Here is a 26,041-nt window from a genome sequence, read left to right as displayed (position 1 = left end):
GAGTAATTGAGCCAGAATGCCTGTTTCTAAGAGAGCTGTTGGAATTGTGCTGGACAGTGGTGGTGCTGGTGGGAATCATGCTTCCCTGCCTGGCACACTGGACTGCACTTTCTCCACCTGTCCAGCAGCACCTCTGCACCAGCTTTGCTGTACAGGAGCAGGATTTGCTCTTTGTGGATAAATGTGCTGCTCCTGGACATAATTAAAATTAGGATGCGTCAAATCTTGCTTTTCTTAAGGTAGGCACAACATAAACAAAACAGACACAGGATGTTTTGTTTGTAACAGACAGACAGGGGAAGATCATCTCTTTTCAATCTCAAAATCTTGAGGGAAAAACCTTGCTAATTGTTTTCCACTTAAATATGCATATTCCACCAACAAAAACTAACTGCTCCACTTCAGTTCTCATAACGTGTCAAATTTAGAATAATTACTATGAAAAGCTCTGCAGTTCCCTCCCCAACACCAAATTGTGGCAACAACTGCAAAGTTGATAGGCCAATTTTTTTTTTTTAATTTTTTAATTGGACCTTTCTTTTTAAAATAAATCTGCTAAAAAAGACACTAACCAGCTACACTGTGGGAGACATCAGTGTCACATTCATATTTTATCCACAGTCCCACAATTTACACATTGATGCCAATGGAGTTTACAAAAAAACCCACACAAAAGGAATTGAAAATGCTACCATCTGACAAGACAGTAACTATAAAGCATTTTCTGTTCCAAGGTGAACACTTTGAGAAGAATGTGGCATTTGTAAAAATTAGGCTGCAACAGAAAATGCTGCGCACTGTTCAGAATAATAATTGCTATTTATATGGAATAACAGAATGTGGTGATAGCAAAAGCTAACATGTAGCACAAATAAATTACTTAAGAAGATTACCATTGATCATTCAGGAGTTAGGAGATAGCAGTGTTCATTGTGCAGATGCCATCATTAACATTTTGGATGACCATCTGCGGCTCCTTAACTAAAATTTCCAAATACTATTTTTTGGCTGGTATTTCATTCAGTTGCTGCTCATCTGTGCTTACACAGCAGTAAGCAAATAATAAAATCATAGAATGGTTTGGGTTGGAAGATGATCTTATTCCAAGTCCCCTGCCATGGGTAGGGGCAGCTTTCACTAGGCCAGGTTGCTCAAATCCCCATCCAACCTGGCCTTGAACACTTCCAGGGATGGGGCATCCACAGCTGTCACACCACAAACATGTTACAGGTGTTTATAAAAGCCACCTAGGAGTTGGCATAGGAAGTAGGATCTTAGTGATACAGCACAATCCTAAAATGTTTCTCTTTTTGCTGTCAGTGAAGTTGGTATGAGCTCAGTTTGCTTCTGAATCTCAGGTGTACCTGCAACAACTTGGATAAGAAATCAAGAATAGACTCTCCTCAAGTCCAAAACATAGAAAACAGGTTCCTGGAAACTGTAGAGTTGCTCCTCTTCCAGAATCAGGAGAAAACAGAACCATTCTGTGTTTTCATTTGTGTAATTATTCAAAAGTTCCTTTTGCCCTTTACAAGTGAGTTTTTACAACAATTAACAGTTATTCAATTGCCCAGTGTTTAAGGAAAGACAAATTTTGGCCTCGAAGTTCAAGAATATTCAACAACATACACCATTCTATATATTCATGCATCTATCAGTCTATATCTATACCTATCTATCAGCTGAGCCACCTCCAGCAACCCTCAGCTCACTAATACTTCGTGAATCTTTTGCATTAGTTCTTTCCCTACATTTCCTCTGACTTCCAAGGAGTGGAAGCTGTATACATCACTCAAAGGATGGAAAGTCAGCAAAGAGAAAAGGCTGAATAAAGAGAGAAATAAAAAAATCTTCATGAGAAAATATAATAAATATGCAATAGAGCAGTTGTCAAAATGTATGAACCGAGTTGCATTATTGGATAGGAGCAAGTGTTCTCATTTTCCTTGTATTTACATACAGATGGCAGGTTTTCCAAGATAAAATTATAAGCTGTTAGCACACTGTCAAAGCTCAAACAATTTGTGTTTAGTACAAACATTTCTAAAAGAGTTACATTGCTGTATTGAAAATAATTAAGTAGGCAATGGATAACCTTTCATCATTTAATAGTGCTGGGAGTGGATTTTTGCAGCCTGGGCACTCATTTTTTGGTGGTTTATCCACAAACAGCACTGTTTCCATGGAACCACTGCTCATTCAGCATTATTGCTCACAGAAAAACCACACCAAAAATTACTTTTCAAATAAAGTATAAATCTCATTTTGGATTTAAAGCAGAATTAATTTATTGTGCAAATAAAGCTGCTTTTACTAAGGAGTTTATTATTTCTAACTGCCAATGATGCCCTGAAAATCACAAAATGCTGTTTCGCTTACTGTTGTAACCATTAAAGCTGTACTTGTTTTAACAGGTAAGACCACAGTAGACTTCTGTGCAAAATTTCTGCAGGCTCTATGTCTTTTTCCATCAGTTCAGTTTTCCTGACAAAGAAAAGGTACAAAAAATTAGTTCTTAAAAGGTCTGCTGGAACAGTTTCCAATAACCTGTTCTCTGTTGCTTTCAGAGCAGTCCCTGCATCTTCTGCATAAAGCAGAGAAAGCTTTAGGGCAGTTATTGAGATCTTCTCTGATGCCTGAGAAAATAGTTTTGCCACTAATGCTAGAAAGTACAAACCCATCTTTTTAAAAAAGATTATGGCCTGGGCTATAATGACTTGTGCACTAATATTGCTGGACTTTATAGATAATTCTGACTCAATATAGCAGCATTTGTTTATGGAACCTAGGCAAAGTTATTAGGCAAAATATGTATATTTAAAAGTATTTTCAGAAACTACAGTAATTTTTCTGTTCTGTATTTCACCAGCAATGCAGATCATTTTGATGTGAAGTTTGTAAGTAAATTAACTCTATGCCTGGAAGGAATCTATCAAAAGGTGAAACTATTGTTTCAGAGCACGAGTCTTGAAAAACATAGTTTTGTTTTGTTGAAATGAAATGGCCAGAAGTGTGGATTTAAAAAAAGAGGTCCTTCAAGAGTATTGATGGCTTACATGTATTTCTGTCTATTTTCTTCATCTCACACTGGTCACGTTCTTCACTTTCTGAGCACTGAGTCTCAGCTCAAGGTCTGAAGGAGTTTCAACTCTGTGAGAATCTTTGATGATGTTGGTTATCTTCTGAAGTTCAGCTATCCTTCCTGAGCTCAAAAAGGCCCTGTTTATCTCCTGAATTCCACAATATGGCTCTGAAGCTCTGCCCAGCATTTTTTCAGCAGCTCAGCCGAAGTATAAGCTCATCAAATCTGTTGATGGCTGGAGAACTTCCTCTGCAAACACATCTGCTGCCACACCTGGCACTGGCTGAAGATTTCAAGAGCTCTGATATGACTGATGCCTAACAACTTCAGGGAGAAATTTCACATAGCCATAGAAGTGGTTTAGGTTAGGAAAAGAGCTCTAGGATCATGGAGCCCAGCTGTTAACCCAGCACTGACAAGATACCACTTAAAGTCCACTGAAGGCTGCCGGGGCCGCAGCGATCCTGCACTGGTGGCGTTTGCAGTCCTGAGGGATATGGGTCAGGTGAAGAGTAAAGTCAGGACCCCGAATTTTTGGAAAGCAAAGTTCCAGCTGTTCAAGGAGGCTTGAACAATAGGACCCCTTGGGAAACTGCCCTCAGGGACAGGGGAGCAGGACAGAGCTGGCACGCATTTAAGGACACTTTCCACAGAGCACAAGAGCTGGCAATCCCCTTATACTCCAATCCCTACGTTGTGCATGGCTCGATTGCAGCGGTAGAATAAGGCAGAATAAGGCTGCATAAGATTGTGCAGACATATCCTAAGAGCAGCTGACATCACATCTCTCTACTGAATATATAGTTGTCTCCCTGAGCTTGTCCAAGTACAGGATTTTAAGGCACATTCATCCTTGTCTGCCCAAAATGCCTGCAGCAGCTAAGAAAAATGTGTAACTACACTTTCACAGCTCACCAGAGGAATAAGGCACCTTCTTGACTCCTCCAGATCACCCATGCAGCAATGAGAAAAGGTTAGCAGTCTCCCTCATAAAATCTTGAGGAGAACACATGGAACAAGAGTCAGACTCAGGTACAGCCAGCTTATCCCATTGTTCCTGAGGCAACACAACACACCACGTCCTTGCTCGAGGCACAATTAGGTGCAAGCTTCATGCTGATTGCTTTTTGAAAGCAGAACTACTGCTGTCAACACTGAAATGAAGTTTTCATATGAAATTAAAAAAATAAAACGGAAAAAAAGAAAAAGCTGTAGCACACAATTATGTGCATCACATGCATACACCAAAAATGATGGAGAAATAGTAAAATTTCAAGGATCAGTAAAGACCATGAGGATTTTGGACACTGTCAATCATTCTTCACAACTGGGAGTTTAAAAGAGAATAGAGATGGGTTCTGTTCTCAGCTTCACCCCAGTGATTTCAGTGAATTCAGATGGATTACAGGAGTAGGACAAAGCAGCAGCCTAGCTAAGCACTCCACTCTTCATTTACTCAGAGGCATTTTCTGCTTCTGAATTTTGCTACTGAAATTTTTAAAGTTAGCTGAACGGACTATTTAGCTGTGTAAACAGTAACAGCATCAAATGACCTACACTCCTTAACCACTGGAAAATGGCAAATAGTAATTTTGCAGTCAAATATATGACTGACAGTGCATTTCTCATGAATATTCAGTCTTTTAGCTTCAAAACGGCTTTTCATGGTTATTTATGCATAAAAATTGACACAAATTAGTATTAAATACTCTTCAAATCACAGTGTGGATGTGAAATGAAACACTGCCTGTTAAGAAAAAAATTGCTGATAGCAGATTCTGGTACACTGCCAGGCTTAACCCATTTTATGTCAAAGAGGAAACTTTTTAAAAGAAACGGATGTTTAATTACTCTTCCTCCTGCACTTAAACACATCCTTAAGCATGCTGCCCTCGAGCTCTGAGGGCTCAGAGTCCCTGCTGATGGAATTATCCAGCTGCCCGACTCCATCACTCGTCTGAAGAAATAATCTTTTTTACAGCAATGCTAAGCATTTTCTGTGTAGGTTTAAGGCAGGGGATGGCACGAGGTCATGGATCTCAGCAGGCTGGGTTGGAGCTTGCAGCTTCCCGACTGGTTTTCAGCTGCACAGGTGGGCAGGGGAGCCAGAAGTGCTGAACCCCTGCTCGTGGCTGCTCAGCAGCAGGGAAGGGGTGTGGGGGGTGGATTTGGGGACAAGGTGGCTTTGAGGAGCAGCCTGAAAGCAAAGCAATGGTATCATTCTCTGTCCATAGAATAGCCATGGAACAGCAGAAGAAAAGCAGAGAGGTACAGAAAACACAGAGCAAGTTTAGCAACGTATCATAAATACAAATGAAGAATGTGAACTCAATTACAGGCCAATCCCAAAGAAATCAGCAGCTGGTAAATGACAGTTTCTGTGGAGTTATTGCAATAATAGATGGCACACAATGCTTTAATTATAGAGGCTTTGTGGAAGTTCTTTTTAACAAGCGTGCAGCTGTGTCAAAGAAACCAGTTTTTAAAATGCTATTTAAGACATATTCAATTATTTTTGGACTTATTTGGGGATATCTTTAAATGTTAGCTTATAAAATGTAGGTCTATGAACATAAAACCAGTTATGACAACATCACTGAGGGATGCTCAAATGTTTGACTCCACACTGACAGGAAACAGAAGCACAGCAGATCTGGAGCACAAATCGGTGCTATTTTTTTCCATTAACACACAGAAGGGAAATGTTTACTTTCACATAGGCAGAGGAGATGTGCTCCAGATCATACAAAGACACAAGGAAAGTGTATTGCTCATTTCAGTATGGGTATGCTCACCCAGCATTTTGGGCAAAACACAAGTTAGGATCTTACTAGGCAAGGCTGTGAAAATATTAATGATATAATTACCTACTTTCATTTCTTTAATGCTCTTCAGATGATAGTTTTTCCACATTTTGATCAAATTATTGAACCCTTTAAAATGTAAATGAGGTCAGAAGTGCTGAAGTGAGCTGGTAAGTATGTGCATATACACACACAAGTGTACATGCACACCTACTCAGAGAGAGTTACATAAAAATTAATAATACCTGGAAACTCCTCTGTCATCTAAGTACAGAATTTAAAATAGAAGGGAAATTCGTACAGAGGCCATATCCATTTCTCATATTCATGACCCTATGGACAGTAAAAGACTGGAGTTAGATCAAGCATGTACTTATCTCAGTTATTGTTACACACAAGGAAGTGTTTCCACAATCTGATAAATACTAAAGTGCTTCAATAAAGCGTGGAACAAAATAAGAAATATGGCTGCCTCAGCCCTGAGTGTAGAATGGTCTCTAAGGAAAACAAATATATTCTTAGTCTGCTTGTCCACTGATTTAGTGTGTTTATCTGTAAATCACTTCTTGTTTATGTCAAGAATATATTCTGGTTTCACATAGTAGTTCCATGCACTTAAATAAGAGATGGCAGATCCAAGTCCATTACAACAGTTTCCCAAGAAACATCCAGACTTCTGAGTCATTAAACTACTACCAAGTGATGATTTTAGTCTTGGGAAGAAGTTGTGCCCAAACTGAAATAATTTCCTACTTTTGTACTTCAATACCACTTGAAGAGCAACCACACAAAGCAAATAAGCAATTTAGTGAATCTATAACAAGTAATTATTTCTATGATTTATGCCTGAGTATCACAGAGATGCAGAAATGCATGTGAAACACAGAACCTCTAACATCTCTCACTGAGGTAAGCAGTGACTTGTGCTTACCCTTCTACCACCTTCAAACCCCCCCTCATTTGTGCAACACGCCCCTCCCAACCACACACCACCAAATTAATAAAGAGACATTCATAACAACAAAACTGTGGTCACTGGCTGCAGAAAGTGATGCTGATGAACTGTGTGGGAGGTTGTTTTCCATCTCCTCGTGCTGTACTTACTGTGGTTTTCACCTAAGGCTTTTGCTGAGAGGCAGTAATGGTCTGTTGACATTTTGGTTTGCAGGGATTTTGCAGTGGGACTTAACCCAGCTCTTTTAGGTACACAACAGAGGTATGTGAGCACTAGTCTAGTGGGAAGGGGCTGGAAGGGAAAGGGTTGGAAGTACCTACTGGGGCTAGAATGGCTGCTAGGAAGGATACGATCAGTGCCAGGAAACAACACAGCACCTTTAATCATTTCTCCCATGATGCACCCTACTGACCACATGTCAACTGAAAACAAAAATGAAATGAAGGTAAACAAGAAAACAGGAACAGAACAACAAACAAATGAGAAGACTTATCCAATCATGCTATAGCACAGCGCCTGCAGACACAGACCTGCCTCTTGCTCTCGGCGGCTGCTTTTCTGCCTGAGCACACGAGTTTCATGACAACAGAGCAGGTCTGAGAAAAATCGACTCCAACAGTTTCCTTTACCCCAGTGTGGATGAAAGACAATGCCATTAAATACAGAAACCCAACTGAGACCCGCGGCTGGCTACTGTGTCACAATAAAACTTTGTAATTAAAATTTACCAATTAATTTTGTCTTTTTCAAGTTTTCATTTGTATTCATTACCTAGGTTTATGATGCTTTGTTTTGTAAATGAATGCTGGTCTCTGTATTCAATAAGGATATGCAAATTGCTATTCTTTTATCATTCCAGCTACCAGAGATCCATGCATATTTTCACAAGCTGAACTGCCAGAAGCCACAAAAAGAACTTGGGTCCTTGTGAAGACTTACCCACCACTGATTCAGGGTTATGAATAGAATTTTTGAGATCATTCAACTCCAACAATGCTTGCTTTAGGGTCTGTTGGCTCACTTCCAGCAAATCTCAGTGAAGCCAGCAGTCCATCACAGGGATCTTGAGAATCTCATATGATTTCCATTTGCCATGATAGGAAATGGTGATTTCTAAATAGGCCAGTTGAGACACAGAAGCGCTAAGCTGTACCTTCTGCAGTGAAATTCAGAGAAAATCAGGGGCCTATTTACCTCCTACAGAGAAGAGCAGTTCAGCTGGGTCAAACAAAGCTCACCACAATTTACACTGGAGCACAAGATGAAAATCAGACTCCTTATATCCAGCACAGGATTAAGGTGGCATTTTCCCCCATACTGATTCCATGTAGCCACATTACCTCTGCTGTCCTTGCCCTATGATAAGTCATAGGGCATGAAAGCAAGCACAGGGACAGACTGGTGTCTCAGGGCCAGAAACTGGGGAAAAAAATATGAAAGCGTCATGCTGCTTGGTTAAATTTACTTTTACAGTTTCATATTTAGCAACAGTTTAAAGTGCATTTGACTTTGAAGGCAAATGCCCTTGTGGAAAGGTGGAAATCTTAACATGCCTGAGTCTAAGGTTCCCTTGTTGCTTTATTTAGCATACGAAAAACTTCTACACTACACAATAAATAAATCAATAAACAAAAAACAAAGAACTAAAGAAAAGACTACTTGTTTGGAAGCAATAAGCAGACCTAGAGATGCAAATTATTGCTGCTTTCATCACAAGCTAAATGGCATGCAAAATATCAGGAAAAGATACAGCAAGCAGTTGTTTGTTCGTCTGTTATTAATTCCTTTTTATTTTCAGAGGCTGCCTCCTGACATTACTGCTCTATGCTATGCTCCAGAGGGCACACACACAAGTTGAACTAGTGCCTTACTAAACTGCAAACCATGTAAAATCAGAGATGATTATTCCCCTCTGTGCCTGAGGTTTTGGGAAGGAAGCTCTTTGAAAATTTTCAAATCAGAAGGAGCAGAGATAAACACCTAAGTATAACCATATATAACGTCCAATATAACGTCCTGCTTGACTGCTGCCTGTTTTTCACCTCCCGAGGCAATTAGAAATAAATCAAAGTGGAACCAGGGTTTGGCTGCACGTTAGAAGTAGTTAGTTGGAGGTTAAGAATCTTAGCACATACAGCAGCAGCTGTCAGAAGTCACAGTCAAGGCACTGAGACATGTGCAAAGCTCCAGAAAGGACTGCAGAACTGAGATCTATGCCTTGATCCTCTGCTTCATTTAGTCCAACATCAATCCAGATGTTGCAGTCCAAGTAACTTCACTCATACAAGCATCAGAAAAAAGCCAAGCACACCACAATCTCTAAACACCTGCATTCAGCTCCAAAGCACTGAAAATCTACACCTGGTAAAAGGTTTTTTGTTTTTCAAACATGAGTAATCACAAATGCTGGCAATGCTGCATTAACACATGGAACATCCCTAAGCTTTAATGAAGGGCAGGCTAACTTCTAGTGACAGACCTCTTCATGATTCAAGGTAAAGCTTCAGTTTAGCAGCTATTTGCCTTGATGTTTTTAAGACCATGTGAAACAATGTTAAGGAATTTAACCTACAGCTGTTCAAGACTCTCTGAAGTGGAACTGTTGGGATTTGGGTAGCCCCTGATGGGAAACCCACTCACCACTGGAATATCCAGGTCCTGGATTACTAGGAGTAGGGAATTTTTAATGTGTTCAGAATCTCTACAAACCAGACTACTGCACACCCTGGAACACATTCTTGAATATGTACACGTACTTCAGAATGCAAGTAAACTTGCCAAGGACACCTGGCATAGCCAGCTTTGAACAAGTGCTTACCAGCAACCAAATGCACATGTCTTCCTGAACAAAGGAAAAAAACATTTTAACCATACAGAAAACCTTCTTCTCTGGCCCACCTTCTGGTTCTGATCCCCCACCAAACAGGTACTTCCTGACCCCAATGAGTGCTTGCTCATCCTTCCAGATTTCAGATTCCTTCCAGCAGAGATGCAGAAGGGTCAGGAATTGTAGAACTACCCAAAGATATTTCCATATGGAGAGGACCCAAGTCAACCTTTCATAGACACTTCCCTGATAAATCTACCTTCTCCTCCTGCAAAACTGCAGGTTCTCTGGGACTTCACAAAACAATGAGAGGGAGCCCATAGGGAGAATCTGTACCTGCCCTTGCCCAAACTCCCACTGAGGTGGCTTTTCAGTCTTGCATTCAGTAAGATCCAACTGTCATTCAATGAAAATTGTGACATTCAAACTGAAATTCATTACATGCAAGCCACAGGACACTCCAGAGACCAGAGATGCATGCACACCTGCATGAGCTTTGCTATATTTTCCAACCCCATGGGCTGGTTCACACTTTCTTTCCAGAGCACTAGTGAGAATACCAAACATTCACATTTGTAACAGCTCCTGTTTCAGTGATGCAGAAATCACCCCTCTGCCAGCTGACAAGAAATGTTCACCTCCTCAAAACTAACTGAAGAAGATAATGATAGACATATTAATGAAGCAAATCATGACATCTGATTTTATTTGTGTAACTGTAGGCCAAAATATTTAGCACACAACACTGCTTGCCAATGGCTAAGGTGCAAACTTCAGTAAAATGTCAAGGCAGCTGAGTATGCCTGTGATAACAGCTAGCTTCTCTCTCCCCAAATCCTCCTAAAATGGACAGACACCTTGCTGGGCAGAACCTCTCTTTACCTCCATCTCTGTTTTGAGTACTCCTGCAGATCTGTGCTGATGTCTGCTGAATTTTACTTACTTACTGAATTTTCAGCATGAAAAATATAGTAGCCTGTATTGGATGCTGTACCTTGTTTTTAAAGGTTATTTCTATGCAAAAAAAAAAAAAAAAAAAAAAAAAAAAAAAAAGGGGCATGGCTTATAAAAATACGTGGTAGTTTTCAGTACTACATGGGAAAATCTGCTTTTTTTTTCACATGCTCCAGATACCACAGCTATAAAGGCTCCAGGCCTGCCAATGCCAAGGAAAGTCTCTGATGCGTGGCACCCCAATAACGATTGTGGAGATGGCTCAAACTCTTGAAAAGGATTAAAACCCTCCCCAAACCACCAAACCCTTATCTCCCTCAATTCTGGATAAGTCATGGCAAACTCTCAGTTTTCTGACATTCCAATCTCTTTGTTGAGACTTTGCTGAGATATCAAAACCCTCCCCTTTGTGCTTGTATTTGTTATATGCTTGAATTTCAGCATGTTTTAACAAGCTCAGCACAGTATCAGCTCAATCCATTAAGATTTCCTGAGAAAGCTTTTCCTTTCTATTTTGAAACACCAGTTTCCACATGATGTTATGAAAACCTTAATATTTCTCAATAACAGTAATAAGATTCCTAAATGTTCAAATAATTGCCTTAGTGACTTCTAATTTTTTTCTTGCCAAACACCATGGAATACAGGTGCTCTCCTGACAGATGCTATATGGAACCAAAAGGGAATTGCCACCATTTTACAAGGGTGAGGCTTCAAACCAACCTCTGAATTTCTGTCTTTTTTTAAACTTTCTGTGACCCAGTGGAAGCCTGCACTGGAGAAGGCTCCTGCCTCTTAGGCTGTAGTGCCAAACAAGTGCTAAAAAATTACTGTTAAAAAAATGACTGAAAAAACCATGGGAATCCTGAGCAGCAAGCTCAGAAAGAGTGGAGGCACAAGGGATGACTCACACCCTCCCCTTTCTCCCATTTTCTTTTGGATATATCTATATAAAAAAACCATCACGGTAAGAGAGACCTACAGATAATCTTGCCAAGGAATGTGAAGCACACTACACTCTGTCTAACAGACCATAGCATTGAAAACCTGTTTTGTAGATCCTGCATTTCCTAGCTTCAGGTCCTCTTTTAGCTCCTTTTACATTTTGATTTTGAAGTATCTCTTCTCAGGTCTCAAATACTATTCAGGTACTCTTTTGTTACCTCTTCCAGCAGGAAACCCCCAGGTAGTCTCTCTTGCTACAACACAAACAGATTAGCTGATCATCTGAGGATACTTTTATGTTTCTATATCTGGAACAGGAATCACAGAATATGCTGAGTTGGAAGGGGCTCATCAGGATCATCAAGTCCAACTCCTGGCCCTGCTCAGCACACCCCAGGAGTCACACCCTGTGCCTGAGAGCTTTGTCCAAACACTCCTTGACCTCTGTTGGGTTGGTGCTGTGACCACTGCCCTGTGCCGGTGCCCAATCATCCTCTAGGTGAAAATCTTTTCCTGACATCCAACTTAAACCTCCCCTGACTCAGCTTCGTGTGATTTTGAAGGTGTTCCAGTTCTTTATTTTGATCCCTTCCAAATACCTGCATGCTCTTGACAAAAGGCACTTCAGTACTGTTTTGTCCACAAGATCTAAATTCTCTGCTCAATCTGTTCCAGTCTGTCTCAGCTCAATTTAGCACAGCTGCCATCAAGAAAAAGCTGACTAATGCCACAGAAAAAAAAAACCCAAAACATTTGAGACCATCCAATTCTCATAGGTGCCAGAAAACACAATTAAAACTTGCCTCAGTTGAAATTCATACAAGGCAGCAGTGCGTCCTGAAAATCTTTAAGGCGAGTTATGGGAAACAAGAAGTGGAACATCTCTGCTGTAGCACCTGGGATCCAGTCCAAGAGCCACTCAGATGACAGGCAGCATGGGGGTTTCATGCTAAGTGCAAATTACACTCTAATCTGTTGGAGTATGCATATCTGAATTAAAAAAAAAAAAAAAAAAGAAAAAGAAAAATGGCAACAGCCAAATCATCCTCACATCTACTCTGAGACCCCTTTGAAAGAGGCCTCAACTCACATGAACAAACTTTAAGACAAATCCTGAGTCCAAAACCAAATAGCCAGGGAAGAATAATCTAGGTCAAAATCCAAACTTAGCTATCAATACCGTCATAGCTAACAAACACTTAAGCAGCAGGCTAACATGAGTCCGTTCATCCTACCTGGAAAGCCAAGCCAGTCACACTTAACAGTAGCTTTTAAATAATCCTGATGCTAGTTGCTGGATTTGATTTTAGGACAAAACAAGCCTTAAGAAAATACCACCCAGAACAAGTAAAACAACAGACTGCACTTAACAAAAATGCAGAAATTTTAATTATACTGTAGCTTAAGAAACAGCCAAAAATGCCCTCAAGACACTAAAATTACACCTATTAATCAATGCAGATCAAATGCAAAGATAAATTCTGTTTATGAGTGGTGGAAAGACAGCACCTTTTCCTAAAATACTTTCTTGATGCAAACTTTTTTCCTAAGGCAATAGAACACTTTCTGTCAGATGTCAGAGAGCATTTCTTAATCCCACCACTCTCAAAGACAGCTGGTGGGCAAGGGAATTTTTGAAAATCTGGCCGCAGAAAACATTAACTCTATCTGTTAATGCTGACTTCTCTTCACAATTCCTTTTGGATGTTCATAATTACACAGAAGAAAGTTGTAATTTTTCTCTCTTCCTACTTTAATGGTATTTTCTCTTTTGACTATCTAAGACTTTAGGCTACTTGCAGTAGGAATTCTGTTCTCCATATTTACAGTGGAAATTCAGGCATAGCCAAACTTAGGACACTTGGCTATTATCACAATATATTTCTATGGCTAAATCACTGTTTTCCTTTGATCTGCTGAAGGACTCACAAGTGAAATCGCTATAGTACCATCCTGTACATGCCTCCTTCTTTTCAGTACTGAAAATAAATGCTCTGATCACTTTATTTTCCCCACTAAGTCACGTGTGCCTGTAGGACATCACTGTAGACTTGGGAGCTCAGATCTTAATAAAACTGTCTCACCTGAAAGCATTCATTTTAAGTTTTCACTTTTCTTCAGATAAAAAAACAGAAATACATTCCCAATCCTTAAATTGAAATCTTATGAGATTTTTGAAGATGTTATTGCCTAGAGCTGAACCAGCTTTTGGGAAAGCCCTGGGGTTTTCTAACATATTTCCAATTGCATCCAAGAGTTCAGGCACTTTTTAACTGCTCACATTCTTTCCAATTTAAGAAAAATGGAATAAGCATCAAAGAAACACTGAGCAAGAAACTCAGAAGTGGACTACAAAAGCTTACCAGAACTTGCCAGGAATATTTTAGTTTGCAAATCCATCTGGAAATGGATTGAAAGGTGGATTTCTTCTCGAGAGGGTCTGATCTCTGACAAGGAAGTTTCCCTGACCGTATTTTGAAAAGTCTGCCTTAGCTGAATAACAAGGAATGAGGGTACCTGCCAGGCAATTTCTACCCAGTACTCTCCAGGACACTGGAGGATGTTCTTACTTGTCTGAAAACCAGCTGCAGTCTATCCAGTTTCCAGAGCTTTCTCTCCATAGCAGCTTAAGAGAGAGTTTCTTGTTTACGTAGATGAGAGGTTCTGAAATTAATCCCCTTCATCTTTTAATTTACACAAAGACTTTAAAAATCACATTTCATTTCAAGTCAGCAGCACCTGAGTGCAGTGGTAACTCAGTGGGATGATTTAGGTGAGATTAAATTTTAAAATATTTTCTTTCCATAAAACATGGCAGCAGCTGTGATTTTTTTTCTCAGATGTATACTGTGCCATACACAAATGCTCCTGCTCCAGACTAGAAATGAGCAAGCTCATATTGATAGCAAGTGCACACAGTAGAGACTCTTTTGAATGATTAAAAGGAACTGGTATTTTTGATTTCTATACAGACTTGCCTCTTCCAGGCAGAAAACTCTCTGTTGGAAAGCCTTAAGTAGCCCAAGGGAAGTATGTAATGTGCTTCTGTGAAGTTTACCTGCAGCTGCACAAATGCTTCTCCAGCTCTTCCTGCACCTGGGAGGGACTGAAACTAGATCTGCTCATCAACAGCCAGGGATGGGAGGGAAATTGTATGGACCCATACACAAACCAGTCCTTCCAACAATGACAACTCATTCATGGGGTCAAACTGGTTAACAAATGAGTACTGACTTGGAAATCAATGTACCATTTTTTTCTTCTTCTTCTTACTTTTTTCTTATTTTTTCTTTTTTTTTTTTTTTAAGTTTTTTTGTTGTTGTTGTTGTTGTTGTTGTTTTTGTTTTTGTTTTTGTTTTGTTTTTTTTTTTTTAACTTCCTACTCATCTGAAAAAAACCCACCATTAAAGCATGGTAGTAATTGTGACCTTGCCCACATACATTCTATTTCAGGATATGGGATTTCCAATGATTTAAAAAGTAGGACTATCCCACAATTTACACGTTTGCTGCATTTGTTCAAAAATTCAGTTGCTATTTTCAACTGATGCTGAAATGTTTAAAAAAATGTTTTAAGACTCTTTTATTGCTCTCCCTGAATACAACCCTGTCATGAGACAGTTTCCACAGCCAGACAGAAACAAAGTAATTCTCTTGTCTGAATGATTTTTAAAAGCTACATTGTTTAAATTATATAGCATTAACTCTTTTTCCAGACATGGGCAAATGAACATATCTCCTAACTTGTTGTTGAAAAAGGAGAGCAACTCATTAACCATACTATTATGCTTTTCTCTGGAAACCATTCTTAGTATGAATTCTAACTGCCTATCAACTAAAATCTCAGACTTCACTCAGAAAAGATTAAATGGAAATATCCTCAGTATTTACAGCTGAACCTCAAGTTTAGTTTTTCTTTGATGTTTTTTTGCTTTTAAGAGGGAAAGAGTGCATTGTTTGGAGGAAGCATTATGATGGTGTTTCTGAGACCACTGAAACACAGCATAACACACTGAATCACAGATCTTGGGAATGCTGGGAGCTGCTCTGCTCTGCACAGGTTACAGCTGAAGGTGGGTCTGCAGCCTGCTCCTCATGCTGCAGGGACAGCTCAGCACCTTAAAGCTACCTACTAAAAAAAAAAATCACCATGTTAAGCTCTCTGCCTTGTTTTGCATCCAGTAGCTTTCCAGCCCCTCTTTCAATAAGACTGGAAGCAGTAAAGTGCTGCTGTCACCCCCCCAGCAAACAGGAGGTGCCTGCTGTCCCTCCATCTCCCTGTTAGTGAAGTAGAACTGCATCTTCACTGGGTCACCAAGCAGAGCTCAGCTTTCAGAGGAAGTTGACAGAGCTGTGAAAACAGGACAGGCAGGACCCAACTTTGACAAACACAACATGAATTACTCAAAAGTCAGCAAAAAAATAATTGCTTCCATGGCTACACGTCTGTGAAAGCTGGGTGTTCTTCACACCGACTGCCAGTGGCTGCTGATGCTAGATTTTCATGGTGCCTTTCTGCCAACTAGATGAAAATAAGATGCCTTTTTGTTTCCAAAAGTGAAGATATGTTATGTTGCCTCATTTTATTCTGATGGGCAAAACATATTTACTTACATTTCCAAGCCAGCACGGGCAGGTTTAGCCTGTGATAAACAGGAGGCCAAGCAGATACCTCCTCTTTTGTTTTCATTTTCTAATATTGCTTTCACCACCTTGGAAGGGGTAAAAATAATATCACCCAAGACAAGAAGAACAAGATGGGAGGGAAATATAATTTAATTGACAACACAGACCTCATGCAAATAAAGGGAGGTTCATTTTTAAATCAAGAGAATCTGATTTCAGGCCAATTTGGAAACCATGGCAGAAAAACGGTTGCCTTAAACTGGGTGAGTCAAATTCTTCATTTTTTTTAAAGAAAAAAAAAAAAGAAATGTTGTATAGACTCAACACTGAGCCCATACAGCATTGAGATGAATCCAAAACCATGATGCATTAGCAAGCAAAAGATTATGATGTCACCACAAATGTTATGAAGTCAGTATTTCCAAAACATAAAAGCAGAAAAACAGATTTACAGGAATGAGATGGGCCAAATTAGGACTTTTTTTTTTCCTTATTTTTCCTTTGATGAATAGTAAATAAAGCTGTCCAACTTGTTATCATAATGCTTGTTTTCTATATTGCTTATTGACGTGATGTAAATAGTATATAAAATGGAATGATTACAGGTTTTAGAGTAACTTAATTGACCAAAATAATTCTGTGCATCTGTTTTTCGTTTTCAATTTTGTGCATATCAGTAGTGTGCTATTTTCATTTAGCCATACCTCTGGGATTCAACTTTCTGCTTCTATCTTTACAGTCCTGGTACAGTCATTTTATGGTAAAAGGGTTGGGGTGGAGGAGAGGAACAAATAATAGGTGAAGCTGCAGCAAATGGCACAAGGATACAGTCCCTTCCTGGAAAGAGGATTTTGTGGCGAACCATTTCTCCCATAATGCATCCCACAGACCATATATCCACTAGAACAGCAGAGACAGGGAAGTGAAGAAGGAGGGAAAAAAAAGCAAAGTTAACTACAACATTTCATTCCTAAAGGAGGGGGAAAAGGTTGGTCAGCACAGTACAGTTTGTTTTGTGGCTTTGCTGCGTTTCTTTTTCATGTCTCACCAAAAGCTAAAATAAGTAACTAAATAAATAAAAGCTGTGTAAATCAGCTCAACAGCAGTTAGTAACAACAGTGGAAAAAGTTTAAAATTAACATTTTGGGTAAAGGTCCAGAGCTAGCAAGTAAAGATCAAGTAACAGTTGCACAGACCCATGGTATACACTGAATTTATGATATATGGCTAAAAAAAAACTCTTCTTTTTTTTCTTTTTTTTTTTTTTTTTGGAAAAAACCAAAACAACCAGATAATGATAATCTGGAATAAATCCTACTTGCAGAGCTTCTAGGCTTTGTTCTTCAGCACTGAGACTCTGTAGCAACTGAAAAGAGGTTCCAAATGGAACTGCTCACACAAGTAAAGGCCATATGGAAAAATACCACCCTTAAAGGGTATTTAAAACTCCTCTTACAGGATCTATCCCTGTGTCCTATCTCTAGGTACCTATCACCTATGACCTGAGTGGACTCTCTTTTGTACTGTGCAGGTACTCAAAATAAATGCTATAACAAAAGCTCCAAAGGACAAATATCAACAAGATTAAGAGCATTTCCTATTCCCAGTCCTGCCTTCAGCTTTTAGATGAAATATGCACAGTTACCTTATCCGCTTGACTTGGATAGGGGATTTTTTGCCCTTTAAGTTCTTTAAAGAAAAAATGCTGGATAGATAGCGACAGTATTCACAGAAAAAAAAAATTAAAAACCAAGCAAAACCTGTTTTCCATGTGAAGAGGAAAAAACTGTTTTGAAATGCTTTAAAAGACTATGTTGTTTCTGAGCCTGAAATCCTCATTTTCCAGTCATGTTTGACCTACACAACCAATTTTCTCCTCTTTTTCTTCCCCTTTTCAACCTTCAGAAGCAATCCAAAACAAACCAAAGAAACAAACAAACAACTCATTTCTTGGTGAAACAAAATAAAGGTGAAATGTTCCATTGGGAAAAGGAGGGTACAGGTATCAAGGGCATGGGACAGCAAAAGCATGCCTGAGGCAGTGGCAGTTTTCTTCCTAGTGACAGTTTTGGGACCTTCCATAGAAGTGCAGCAAAATGGTGATAATTATGCATCTTTAGCCAACCAAGTGCAGAAAGAAAATGAAAGCAGTGAACAGTCCTTATACAGGCAGTATACATAGTCAGAGGGGAAAAAGTTGGGGTTCTTCAGTAATGTGGCAGCATAGGCCAGAGCAGGAAAGCAGAGAACAACCCTTTCTGTTGACTTCCCTGGGAGCTGGGTCAGAGCCTCCAAGCAGAGCAGCTCCTCTGACAGCTGAGCTTCATTTTCAAACATTTTGTTTTCTTCCTCTCTTTGTTTTGGCTTTGTCCAAGCAGGACAAGATCATTCATCTTAAGCCAAACTCATTGCCCAGGGAAGTCAAAGGAAGTTTCTGTGTTAACCTCAATGGGCATTTGATCAGGACCCTTGGATGTGGCAAACATTAGAACTTTCCCAGCTGTGTACTTCATCACAAAAGTGTGTCTAACTTTTTCTTGGTGCAGTTTTAATCATGTGAACAGCAAATGCTCTCTCTGTCCTTTCATGGACAATAACAACAATAATCCTAATCATCTACTAAATGTTTGGAGGGGAAGAAAATCAACAAAAGAATTCATTTGACAATAGAAGAACTCTGGATATTGACTAAAGAACTATCTAAAGAGTGCTAGTTCAAATTTCTAATGGCACTTAGCAAAAATTTCAAACCAAATACTTGAAGGAATATCATTCCTTTATTTTCAGAAATTATTCTCTAAGCTAAGACTCTGAATAATAATAATAATAATAATAATAATAATAATAATAATAATAATTTATCTACTTTTTAGACTTTCATATTAAAATTTATACTTTCAACTCATAAACATTACAAATAATTCATACAGGGACCTGCTAATTTCAGAAGAGGCTGTGTGATTATGTTTTCAGTAGTGCTGAAGTCATGGAATTGGCTCCCTAAATCAGTTTCACTGCCCTTTACAGGATGCAGTTGGCTGTTAGTAAAAGTTCTCCTGCAGGTTAGCTAGCCTCCTTAACATAAATCAAGTAGGACACTTTTTAATAAATTGCTGGTCTTGTCACATTTGCTGTATTTGCCATCAAAAAGTTTCCTCAAACAGACAAATTATACCTCTGACAGCAAAATCTGAGCCATAGCTATTCCCTCATTTCCTGCCTGGTCTACCTGGCACTCAGATGCAATTCTTAGTTTTGTTACAAAATGAGAACAACTTAAAAAGTTTTCCCTTCATCTTCTGCAAAATTTGAGGTTTTGCTTATCCGTTTCTCTGTAGCAAGCACCCTCACCTGCTTTTCACAGTATTTCCAAGGACCAAGATCTCTCTCAGACTATTCAGAGGAATATCCTATTTACTTCTAGGGAGATTACATACAAATTATATGTTTAGTTTCATTTTTTTTTAAGTTTCAGCTTTTTTCTCTTCTCTGCAATTCTACTTTTCATTTAAAAAAATGAACTCAAACTGCAAAATTTATACCTAGATCTTGACAAAATAAAACCTATCAGTAAAACCTGGGACTTTGTTAAATTTATCATGAAGAAGGAATTAATTCCTGAAATTCAGATCTAGCTCTGGATTTAGAGAAATTCTGGAAGGTCTAGGATATTCTATTTCACCTTGTACTTCTTCTTGTTCCTTCAAACAATTCAGAGATCCAGATTCAAATTTAGAACACGTCACTCGTTCAGCAATTCCAGTGGTTCCCACATTATTTCATGGCCACAGAAGACCAAGATGAAAGCTCTGGTCAAAATTAGTTTGTAGTTGTAACTTCAAACATAACTAAGAATAAGTTTCCTGTTACTCTGCAATCCCACACTGATAAATTCACCAGCAGTGCATCCCAAACACATTCTGTAGCTGCAGCTCACGACAGTGAGGAACTGCTCTAACGCCAGGTGTCATTTCCCATCATTTCCCATTACATTTCCTGCCCCTCCTTTGGGTCTCCCTTACAAGGGAGAAGCAGAGCTTGCCCTTGAGGGGCCCTGGTGCAGTGACACTGCAGCCCTACCGTTCTCCTTGTAGCCCATTCCCAGGATGACCTCCGGTGCTCTGTAGTAACGTGTCACCACATACGGGGTCATCATGAAGCTGGTGCCTGCAGTCCTGGCCAGTCCAAAATCCAGAATCTTCAACGTGCAGTCAGATTTTACTACAATGTTACTTGGTTTTAAATCCTGCAAAAGACAGTGGAAAAAATCCCATGTGGCTGTCCTTTAAAAAGCTGGGCACAGCTATGATGTGGACAGATACTTTAGGTCACCCTTCAAATACTCTTTCCCTCTTCTGAGCCAGTTACTATCAGAAATACTTGTAAATATACAGCAAATCCTTGCTATTGTTTCTCTAGCAAAGTGTTCTGGAAGTTGTTCTACCTCAGCATAGTGTGGGGCTTAACCTGAATAACAGGAGCCTACTGGCATTAAATTAATTGCATTTACTAGGATTAGTATCCAAGTACTGTTTTGATTAGATTATTTTCTCTTAATGCTGTGAACCTCATAGAGACGTTCCAACTGCACATGTAGAGATACATTAATGCTTCATGTATAATAATTCAACTCACCCTTTGCTGGAAGACTATCTGGCAGCCAAATCTATAACCTTCTGCTAAACATATGACATGCCAAGAAAGGAGAACTTTGTAGAACAACATCCACTTTGTGACCTACTTTATCAGCCTTTCTTTTCTTTAGGGAAACTTTTTTTTTTTCTAATGTGGAAATCCCAAATTAGTGAAAGCGCTTTTCAATAAAGAAGTTAAGTCAGGGTATTTTCAATCCATTGAGAATTCCCTCCTGCTCACAGTGACATGACCTAATCCCCCCTGCTATCAACTATCACACATCCACAGTCAGGTACCACATCCTGACCAGGCACAGCACTGATGTGGAAAAAGCAAAATGAGAGGATGCATTTCATATAGACTCAGCAGTCTTTTCATTTGCTTCAGCACATGTAAATGATGGCAAATGCCAATTCCATATCCCCTGACCTCTGACTGTGGCTTTTATGTCTTTTATTCATTGCACTGGGACACAGGGCTTTGATCCACAGTACACAAGAGAGCCAAGTGGCATTTAAAGTCTTCATGATAATTTCATATGCTGCCCTAAGTTTTAAGCCAAAGGCCCCTTACCCTGTGAATAATTCCTGCAGAGTGAAGATGCTTGATTCCACAGAGCATTTGGTACAGAAGGTAAGACATTCGCTCATGGTCCAGCTCCATCTGAATGACCTGGCACAGGTTGGCATCCATTAATTCCATTACCAGGTAGCTGAATGGAAAAGCAAAGCCACAGGGTTATTTTTTTTTGTGTTGAAGGCAAATCACAGCATCATCTCAAATAAGTAACAATGCCTTTTCTTGCTCTAAAATTCACTTTCTTTCTGATGACTGGGAGTAACACAGCTGGAGACTGGGCCCACTAAGCACAGCACCATGGTGGTGCTTGTATCTCACTGCTGAGACACCACTCTTTCAGCATACCAGGAAAACTGGAGGGTTATTTGCCCTTTCTTGGTGCATTCCCCATGACAGAGACTATACCCTACATGGACAATCAGGCAGCACCACACAGAAATGCACAAAACCCAGAAGACCCACAAGCACCAAATGATGCAACTGCTCGGCCTTCGACCACTGCAAGGATGGCTGCCACAGTACACATAGGAATCTGAGAGAAACAGAGGTGTCTGAGAGAGTAAAATATTCATCCCCGTGCAAAATGCCTCCAAAAATCCTCCTGAGCTTGCATGGCTTCACAAAATTCTCATTACAATTAATTTGTTACTGCCGGTATCAGACTACAGAACAGGAATGTATATTTCCATGCAATGTATACAGAATATGGGAAAGAAAAGATAAAAGGAGAGCAACAATATGAAGCAGAGAATACTTAAAATTTCATTCACAGCAGGCTTGTACTAGGCACAGTAATAGCTGTCCAGCAGGGCAAGGTTCCAACAGAGATGCTGATTGTCTTCTGCACCTACCCTTAGTTCCCCATGCAAATAACTTTACACAACAAATATGGAACCTGGTGGTTTTCACCTTAAATTGTCAAAAGAGCTCTCAATATAGGCATTCAGAATATTTTTCTACCTACTAGACTCACACTATCTTTTTTAGAGGGGGCTACAACTTTGGTATTTTGCTGAATTATTGCAATCAAGGTACACCATAATACCTCACACATCCCTAAAGCTTTAGCTTAATTACTACCCCTGTTACTTACACATCCTGGAACTCCTCCAGAGATTTCTGTGGTGTGAAGACATTTAATAAACTTATAATCTGAAAAGCAAAATAAGACAGAAGAATAAAGTGATATATGCAATCAGTTGAACATGTTTTGAACTATGTTAAAGAATAAACTGTTTTTTCACTGCTCTATTTATATTAACACTTCTCACTTTATGAATCCGTAAAAAATCAGCAGCATTCAAAATAAAATACTACAGATCTCTCAGATTTCTTATAGATGCACTTGAAATCATCTGAAACCAGTGACAAAACAAAGTGCTAAGGGTGAGACACTCCTCTCAATGTTGAAGCTGCAGGTTCGAAGACCAACTTCAGCTCAATCTAGCATAGCAGTCTTTGTGCTACAGCCCGAATTTTCTTATTTATGAGGGATGATAATTGGAAGGTACATATAACCAAGGATCATCTTATTAAACAGTAGTCCTTCCTTCTCTCTGACATGACCTCAATTCCTTTGAGGGCACATACATGCACATGCTGGCTGACACAAATTCCATCGTGGCAGGTACAACTTTTCAGCAGAAGCACTTTGAAACAGAGACACCCTGAGCAAAGACATCTTGCACACTTCGACTCCTTTTCTTCTTTCTCTTGTTTGGTTAGCATTTTTGTTTGTTTTATTCTAAACGGGCTAGGCTGCTGAAAGATACTGGTAAGAATGTGTGAAAAAGAATAGAGGAAACAATGTGACCCCACAGATCTGGATTTCCCCTGTTTCCCCTCTGTGCAGGTAACAGAGTTAGATGACACCAGCACTGCTGCCACGAAGGCAACACCTGAATGTCTCCCTTCCCACCTCCATTACCTCCTTAGGCTTTCTAACAGAAATTGTTCAACATTCTTTCTCTTTACTCCACATATTCTGACTGAATCTTACCTCTGCAAAGGTGCCTTTACAATCCTCTCCTTCCTTTGCACTTCTCTGTACCGGCAGATTAAAGCTCTGACCCAACCCATGTGGTGCTGTTAGCAGCTGTCACACACCATGTTTAAAATGATGTATTTAAAATTAGTGACGCTCCTGCTGCCCCCTCTGCTCTTTCCAGTCCATTAAAACACTTCTTGCTCATCCCTGCATTTTCAAATCCTCGTGCACTGGGCTGGCATCAAGTCAACAGGGAAAAGATAGGAACAGTCCTGATCAACACAGTGGGAATGTAAGGATAAATCACTGCCCAGAAGTGAGGCAGAGACACTGTAGTGTCAAGTCCTGCAATATGCCATTTTAGGGTCAGTCCTTTCTCTTTCCATGTGAACATGTGATTGAGGACAAATGCGAAATCTCCCCTTACATCACATTGTTATAAGCTCATTTATGCTCTGCGTAAGGAGAAAGAGTCATTGCAAGATCTGAGGGACAGGTAGACACTGCAAAGTGAAAAGTTCTCTCCTAATGAAAAGGAAGAAGCACACAGATATGGCAGCAGGAAATCTAGGAGGTGGAAGAAAATGAAATCCCTGGGACAGCCCTTTACAATGCAGTGTGGCAATCCTACATATTTCACTACAAAAAAGCAGTTGATACAGTGTCAGGCAGATAGTTCTAACAGATAATGGTTAAAATTAACATTCAGCCCTGGAATAACACTCCTGGTGCAGCATAGGAATATTTTCATTCATTATGGATACTAAATGATATATAGTAGATGGTGTAAGAAGCAGGAAAGTCTAGAAAAATCCCAGTTTGGCACAGCCTTAAAAAAAAATATGTGGAATACCTCAGTCTCTCCTGTGGGCATGCAGTACCAGACAGAGTGTAGCCCTTGACATAATTTACTTCTAATTTCTTCCATTTAAAAGAGGAACCCAACAAAACAACTTCCTTTCTAACACAGCAATGCACATACCATTTCTCCTGCTGAACACTTACATTTTTATGATTCACACACTTCATGAGGACCAGCTCCCTGTAAGCTCGCTTGGCGTGAGTTTGGTTCTGAAATGGTCGGCTGAGCTTCTTAATGGCCACGTTTCTGTCAAGGACGGCATCATATGCAGCACTGCAGTGATGACAAACACAGGGGTTATGCATCTTAGAGAGAGCCCAGCACTTACTCAGGTAAATTCCTGAACCTCAGGTCTACCACTTCCTTTTTTTTTTTTTTGTTTTTTTTTTCCACTGAGAAAAATACTGGGACAAAAGAAGAAGAGGGTTTCTTAAAAAAAAAAAAAAAAAAAAGTAAGAGATCAATAGGAAACATGTAGCACCACATCAGCAGAAGACAGCATACACCACTACTTCTGAACTCCAATTCTGTTGGAAATGAACACTTATTTTCAAAGGGTGGGGGGAAAAAATCAAGTAACTTCAGATAAAAATACAATAAAAACTGGATGAGAACAAAGTTGTTTCATAGAGCAACTCTCCGTGCATGGCTACAGCAGAAAAGAGTTTTGCTTTTTGTGTTGGAGTTTAGAACACTTTCATAATGTGGCTCAACAACCGAGTGCCCACTTACCCAAAATAAATTGTGTGTTTTCCTTATGATATTTCTAATGGGATCAAGTTATTTAGTCATTCTTTGAGATCACATAATCCAATCCCAATAACATACCTAGAAACAGAACTATTTCACAAGGTTTTTTACCGATTCCTGGTAACAAAAAAATTTGTTACATGTGCACAGTTACAACTTTTGAAAATGAAGAAATACATTGTTTGCAAAGTGAACTTTTAAAGCTGGGACCCTAAAATGCTCCTTAAACTTTTATATGTTTTTCACAACCTTCTGCTATTTTTATAAATGTTACTTCTTATGTATTTGAAACACTTATTTTGGTGGTTCAAATCTGACTACATAAATTCTGACTTCTAAATACCACAAAGCACACTAAGTTCTAGAAGCATTCCCAAATGGACTCTCCCAAAATCTCTTCCTGATTTTTCTTTTTACCAAGAAAGAGGAAAGGCATGACATGGGTTTTCTGCTAGTCCATGAAAAGCAGCAGTGTATTTCCCAGGAGCTAAATCAACCAAACCACCCATTCTTCTAAAAATTGCTTTCATAAGCATGAAGTGAATATTTGGAACCCTGCAAAATCTTTTCTCATTAACCCTTGCTTACTGCAGACACTCAGTGACAGAGGCTAACTAACCAAGCTGAGCAGAAAGCATGCAAGCATCAGAAGCTTAGTCACAAAGCCAACAAAAATGTACAGCTGTTCAAAATAGGTAAGAAACTGTTGGTAATGTTTGTCTGGGAAACCACACAAAAAGAGAAGAATCAGAAATACTGAATTTTCACTACGTCTGCATAAATACACACCAAATGCATCCCATAAATAAGAACAATTGTTTCCTAAAGGTGATGAGAAGTTTTGCAAAGATTACTTTTAGGATTTATTTAGGAAGTCTCTTGAGAGTGGGTCTAGGGAAGTGATCTTTCCACGGCCACATCTGGAGTTCTGGGTTGTACTCCAGGCTCACCAGTATGAGAAAGATAAAGACTGGAGCGCTTCCACTGATGAGCCATGAAGATTATTAGGGACTGGAAGATCTGTCATACAGGGAA

At 39.5% G+C, this 26,041-nt stretch overlaps 1 protein-coding gene across 15 annotated transcripts in view; it reads right to left on the bottom strand.

Annotated features, from left to right (window-relative positions):
* Positions 1-26,041, bottom strand: part of MAPK10 (mitogen-activated protein kinase 10) — a 137,741-nt gene that overhangs the window by 22,034 nt on the left and 89,666 nt on the right. For 13 of the 15 annotated variants that reach the window (XM_053976079.1, XM_053976077.1, XM_053976072.1 and 10 more), the window contains 5 exons: positions 24,400-24,529; positions 22,501-22,559; positions 21,402-21,540; positions 20,274-20,439; positions 17,022-17,093 (listed from right to left, as the gene is read on the bottom strand). In XM_053976079.1, the coding sequence (XP_053832054.1) occupies positions 17,022-17,093; positions 20,274-20,439; positions 21,402-21,540; positions 22,501-22,559; positions 24,400-24,529 (566 nt within the window). Of the gene's footprint in view, positions 1-2,318; positions 2,485-6,131; positions 6,220-8,185; positions 8,261-17,021; positions 17,094-20,273; positions 20,440-21,401; positions 21,541-22,500; positions 22,560-24,399; positions 24,530-26,041 lie in introns of those variants that run through there. The other 2 variants (XR_008436839.1, XM_053976086.1) reach the window with 2 other exon arrangements.

The sequence above is a fragment of the Vidua macroura genome, chromosome 4 (genome assembly GCF_024509145.1).
Source record: "Vidua macroura isolate BioBank_ID:100142 chromosome 4, ASM2450914v1, whole genome shotgun sequence".
Taxonomy (NCBI): domain Eukaryota; kingdom Metazoa; phylum Chordata; class Aves; order Passeriformes; family Viduidae; genus Vidua; species Vidua macroura.
Note: the sequence above shows the minus strand (reverse complement) of the source record. Positions and strands in the feature narration are given on the sequence as shown.